The sequence below is a fragment of the Pinus tabuliformis genome, chromosome 1_2 (assembly GCF_031772625.1).
Source record: "Pinus tabuliformis cultivar Carrire ecotype Pingquan chromosome 1_2, CPIR1, whole genome shotgun sequence".
Classification (NCBI taxonomy): Eukaryota; Viridiplantae; Streptophyta; class Pinopsida; order Pinales; family Pinaceae; genus Pinus; species Pinus tabuliformis.
Genome location: NC_142298.1, coordinates 297113741 through 297120057, shown reverse-complemented (window position 1 = coordinate 297120057; position 6317 = coordinate 297113741). Strand labels below are relative to the sequence as shown.

Genomic DNA, 6317 nt, shown 5'->3' with positions numbered 1-6317 from the left:
CTCCCAATTAAGCTTGTTGTTGAAATCAATCCCGTGGTACTTGTATTCATTTACTTTTTCAAGAATGTTGCCTTCAAAGAAGAACATATGGTGGCTCTTCTTCTTTTTGTTTGAGAAAATCAAATTTTTAGTTTTGCTGGTATTGACTTGCATCCCCACTGCTTTACAATGATTTAGCAATCAATACAAAGTTTTTGTATTACTTTCTCCTCCAACAAACCAATTCACGCTACTCTTAATCTTCCAAACAATATCACCCTAAAAATCTTTACTATTTTTACTTCAAAATTCTTACTTCGGTCTCTTTCTCCAATCCCATGTTACAAATACTTCCCTAAACCACCGTCTAATCTCATATCATAAAACTTCCCTTTAAAAAAAAAAAAAGAACAAAACCTTTGGCTTTGCCATTTTTTTCAAATTAAGCGGACTTACACGATTCCACATCAACAAAATTCTACAACAATTTTTTAAGACTGGTTGAATTTTGCATGTCATATAAGGCCTACTTTCAAAGATGAGCAGCAATATTCTAATTCTGTACCGTATGGACAGCTTGCGTGTTTGTAATGGGGGTCGTGGTAGCAGTGCTGCTTATAATTCTAACCCTCGGTATGATATGGGCAACGCAGGGGCTGAGGACACGAGCCCTGAGATCAGTTAAGAGTAAAGAAAGGGCGCGAGTACAAGCGAGGAGACACCTAGTGCAGGGAACCCAACTGCTGGGGCGATCCAAACCCAGACGAGCTGCAATCGAAGCGGACAAAGCCATCTCTTTTGATCCCAAAGACGCTGCAAGCTATATCCTCAAGGCATATGCACTTGAACGCCAGGGTCACACGGGGAGCGCTCTCAGGTCTCTCAACACCGCCCTTTCGCTACCAGCTGTTAAGAGCCTCTCACCGTCTGAGAAGGCGGAGGCTTTGGTCAAACGTGCGGACGTCGTCCTGGCTGGATCTCCAGGAAGGAAGAGGCGCTTGGAGGTCGCATTGGGTGACCTCAATGCGTCCCTGGCGATAAACCCAGATAACGCTAGGGCGTACTATCTGTTGGGTAGGTGCTACGAAAGGAAAGGGCTCAAGGCTGAAGCTCGGCAAGCATTTCAAACTGCTCTTAGAATTGATCCTTCTTTTCGTGATGCCAATCAAGGTTTCTCTTGTTTATAATCATCGTACCTCTCTGCCAGAACTCTGGTCTTTTTTTTCGGCGAATTAGGATTGCATTTTTATTTACGCAAAACGGTGAGTAGGGCTAACTCCCTCCATCTTCTCCTTGCGGCAGCTGCAGGTTATACATCGTCATTGCCTTCTCTTAGGTTTTTCCATCTTGGGATAACTGCTTGCAGGTTTATGCTTATGCTGTTTTGTTTTCTGCTACTTTTTATTCGTTTTCCATTTTGTTTCATCTTATTATTTGGCTTTTTCTGTTATTGTGTTTTGTATTACATTTGTGTTCATTTCATCTTTTATTTTTTTTAGTTTGTTATAATGAATAATAAGCTCCTTATCTCGTTCCAGATTCTTTGTACTCTTTTCTTTCCTTTAGTGTCTTTCGAGTTTGAATCTTGGGTAATAAGGGCATGTTCAAGTTATATTGTTTCCTTTTACTCTTCTATTCTTTTTTAAGTTTCATTTTTCTGGGTCTTTTAACGCTGCTTTCGTTTCTTCTTATTGTTGGTTATATTGTTTCCTCCTACTCTTCTATTCTATTTTCCTTTCACTTTTCTGGGTTTCTTTTATCCCTCTTGGATATTGTTGGTTGTAGCTAGAACCTTTTGATCCATTTTGATCTTCAGTGGATATTTATACAACTGTCAGTTTCAAGAAATTTATGCAAACTCAAATTATTGTCGTTTGCTCGTTGTTGGTTTAGTGATTTGCTTACACAGCTTAATCCCCATCATTTTGCTGTCCTTTGATTTCAAGATCTCAATGTAAGTGCTGCTTACTATGGCGAGGTTATGAAACTGTCGATTAATGAAATACAAAGATGAATGGGCTTGAAGCACGCTGCTAAAGATGCTTCTATTACAGTACATATTCACATCAAACATTGCTCAACCTTAAATATATTCATTTTGTTCTCTTCGGATTAGTTAGAGGTTCACCAAATTGTAGCTACTCTCGGCGTTGTAAAATAGATAAAAACTGTGTGAGATAGGAACAAGGGAACTGCCAAAAACTGATGGATATTTCTATTAATTTGGTTTCAAACTCAAATGAAGTTAAATAACAGCAGAGTCCCAAACGATCCAAAGTATACAAAATTTTTAAAAGCTAGAAAGAAAGGAATGCCTCAAAAGCTACAGCCACACCCGTAGACATAGGGTGGTAGTGTTCTAAACTTCTACATATCGCATTATCAAGGAGGAAAGCAAGAAAAAACAAAGTATACACGCTCACAAATATTGCTGATTGATTCTTGGCATGCCCTTCAAGTATGCCTATCATTATAATGAAGATTATAATGAAGTAGAACATGCTTGACCCAAGAAAACACAGTAGCTTTTGTTAGAACTTGTGATTTTATATTTATAGATTGTTGAGAGAGAGGGTAGAGTATATAATGCCTGCTAAAATGGAATCAAGTCTCTTTGTATTGAATGTGTTCAGCTTAATGAATGAGTACGGATATGCTGTTATCCCTAATTCTGCTTTCATCTTATTTAAGTTTTGTAGAAGTCATCGCTGTTGTTAGTCATTAAAACCATAGCATGAAAATAATGTAAGACATGTATAAATTATATCCTCATCTCTTGACCGTGTACCTCATTCTTTAGGAGATTTCGCCCACTACTAAAAGCAGAAGCACACGGATGAATCTAAAATTTAAATTCAGAGATTGGCTATTTGATATCCAGATGGTGTGAGCAATAACCAAACCCACATGAAAAAGATGCAATCATAGAAAATCAAGCCATGGTAAGCTTAATCTTAATAAGATAATAGAGACCATGTTTTTCTTTGCAACATCTGTCCGGCAACAAAATTAGAGACTTTATCATGCAAGAAAAATAAAATGTGCACTGGATATGACATTAAAAGAGGGTATGGCACTGGATATACTACGGAATGAAAAGTATCCATACTTTGACAATTGGAGGAGTGTTTAATCTAGTTGTCCCTTAGTAAATTCTGGCTTACCTGACATATAATTTAATGTGGCTGACCTTGACCCTAAACATAGCTAACAAATTGTAGAACCTGTCATATATCCTACTATAAGTACTGGTGTAATGGTCGCAGTAGTTGCATTGGCATAGGCATAGTATACCATCATTGAAATCAGGATCAAATTGTCAAAGAAGATTTGAATCATTTGAGTTCCAAGTAGAGTTTTCTGTATTTCTCTAAGGTCTATCATAGTCTGCTTTGTCATTTTTTTTCTCTGAATGACAAGATACACTCTACCTCTCGGGGCAGATGACCATTCTAATCCTAGGGTTGTAATTTTGGTTTGGCATGCATGCTATATCTAATGTGGCACACCATTAAACATCTCAATTTCTGTAGAATAATCATTTACAATTTAGAGGATACTCAGTTGATTTGCACACTTAAACCCTTGACTGGTAAAATCTGCATAAGAGTGTTTCCAGGGAACATGTTCAAACAAAACCTAATCCCTTGACATGAATAACTGAAAACTGAAATTGGTTTACTTTCACCAAGATACAGAGTTTCTTAACAATTCATATGTAGCGTAATAAAAACACATTACACAAATTGACACACTTTTCTTAGGAAACCCAAAAGGGAAAACCTGCTTGCTTCAGTTAGACTTCAGTTAGAATGAGTTATTTCCAGTTTACTCTTTATTAGTTAGCTAGCTATCAGAGCTCGAGTAATTATACTGTTGTTTAGTTGCATCTATATGAAAATGCTCCCATCAAGTATGGGCGGTCTTATTAACTATCACTGAGCACCTGCCTGATTGTGGGCTGTAGTCAGTGATTAAGCTTAAAAATTGATGCTTGTGTGAAAATAACTCTTCCAAAATGAAGATTCAGAAAAAAATAATTTAAATATCCATGGGAGGTTTAAAGATTTAAATAACACGTCAAGACTTTGTGTTATCAGTCAGGCACAGTCAGTAGATTGATAAATCATTCATGGGCATATGCTAGAAACCTGCTCACTACTACAAAGATGGAATTATTTCCCCCCGGCTCCATGGATTGTACTGTAGTTATAAAATAGGTTACTGATCAAGAAAGAAGGTTAAATTAACCAAGAAAGAAAATGCAACTGAACATAACCACACAAGTAAAACTCAGGATTTACATGGTAAAACCCTGACAGGTTGTTAAGGAAAATCCATGGGGCAAGGGATTGGAATCTCTATTAAATCAATAAATGATTCTTCGTTACAATAGTTCATGCATTCATTAGTTTTATATATGAGGCTCCTAAGTTACATAACTACTGATTTGGTATGAAACTAACTTGGCAATAACTAATACAGATTAGCCAAATTTACATTAATTAGTTGTCAATTACCAACAAAATCCACCTTGACATCAATTTTCCTAATCCCTTACCCATGCCCATTCATCATCTCTTCTGCAAGCCAAGAGAAGCTAAAAACCATCGTAGCTTTTCTACTGTAACTGGATTTGTGAATATGTCTGCAAAATTATCCCATGTATGGACCTTTCAAAGAGCTTCTTTTCTACCATCGATCACATGTCTCAAAAAAAGATACCTTACATCAATGTGCTTGGTTCTGCTGTTATAAGTAGGATTTGTAGCCAAGTGAATAACACTCTAACTGTCACAAAGTACATTCACTTTCTCCTTCGTCCTTCCAATCTCATCAAGTAGACCCTTTAACCAGATTGCTTCTTTACTAGCATTTGAAACAGCTATATATTCTGCTTCGGTAGTGGACAACGCCACTGTTTCTTGAAGCTTTGACATCCAACTAATTGCTCCACCTGCAAGAGTAAAGACATAACCTGTAGTAGATCTTCATTTGTCCAAATCACCTGCATAATCAACATCGACATATCCGCAGACTGATCCTTCACTACCATTAAAGATGATGCAATGGTTACTTGTGCCTCTTAGATATCGAAGCACCCATTTCACTACTCGCCAATGTTCTTCACCTGGATTTGCCATGAACCTGCTGACAACTCCAACTGCATGTGAAATGTCAGGTCTTGTAGATACCATCACATATATTAAGTTTCCTACAACATTTGCATATGGTACATGAGACATATACTGCTTTTCTTTATCGGTTCTAGGACTCAAAACCGAAGAAAGCTTAAAATGGGAAGCTAATGGAACATTAACAGGTTTCACATTGTTCATGCAAAACTTTTCAAGTACTTTCTCCACATACTTCTGCTGTGATAACCAAAGCTTACCATTTTTCCTCTCTCTGTGTATCTCCATGTCCAAGATATGTTTTGCTGCTCCAAGATCCTTCATATCAAATGTCCTAGAGAGCTGAGCCTTTAACCTGTTGATCTCTTCCATGCTTTTGCTTGCAATAAGCATATCATCAACATACAAAGCTAAGATAATGAATATGCCATTGAAACTTTTGAAGTATACACAATGATCATACTCACTTCTAATAAAGTTCTAGCTCACCATGAAGGAGTCAAACTTCATGTACCATTGTCTGGGTGACTGCCTTAGACCATACAATGATTTCCTGAGCTTGCAAACTAATCTTCTGTCGTGACTTTATACAAAACCTTCGGGTTGTTCCATATATAACTCTTCATTCAAATCACCATGTAGAAAAGCTATTTTAACATCTAACTGTTCTAACTCAAGGTTAAGTAATGCAGTTAGTGCCTACACAGTATGAATAGAAACAAGTTTTACAACTGGTGAAAAATCTCATGAAAGTCGATACCTTCAACTTGAGAATACCCTTTTGCTACCAGTTTCGCCTTATACCTTTCGATACTTCCATCAACTTTCTGTTTCAGTTTGAAGACCCATTTGCATCCAACAACACTTCTCCCTTCAGGAAGTTCTACAAGATCCCAGGTATTGTTCTTGGTTAAGGAATCCATTTCTTCTTCCATAGCCGTTTTCCATTTTTCGCTATCCGTATCATCTACTGCTTCCTGATAACAAGAATCCCCATCTTCAGTAATCAAAGCAAAAGATGAAGCAAAATCTTCATACCATTTGGGAGTTTTCTTTCCCTTGTAGACTTTCTTAGAGTGACTGGTTGCTGAACTGGTTCAGAAACTTCAGCAGTTTCCTTTGTATCTTCAACACTTTTTTCTCCAGAAGTCTCTTCTTCCTTTTGACTGTCACCAAAAGGTCTAGCCTCCAACTGAATTTGTT

At 37.3% G+C, this 6317-nt stretch overlaps 1 protein-coding gene across 1 annotated transcript; it reads left to right on the top strand.

Moving 5' to 3' along the window:
• Positions 1-458: 458 nt before the first annotated feature.
• Positions 459-2030, top strand: LOC149205512 (uncharacterized). The gene has a single exon (XM_089395091.1). It carries the CDS (start codon positions 570-572, stop codon positions 1164-1166), a length of 597 nt encoding a protein of 198 aa, XP_089251217.1. The 5' UTR covers positions 459-569; the 3' UTR covers positions 1167-2030.
• The last annotated feature ends 4287 nt before the right edge of the window (positions 2031-6317 follow it).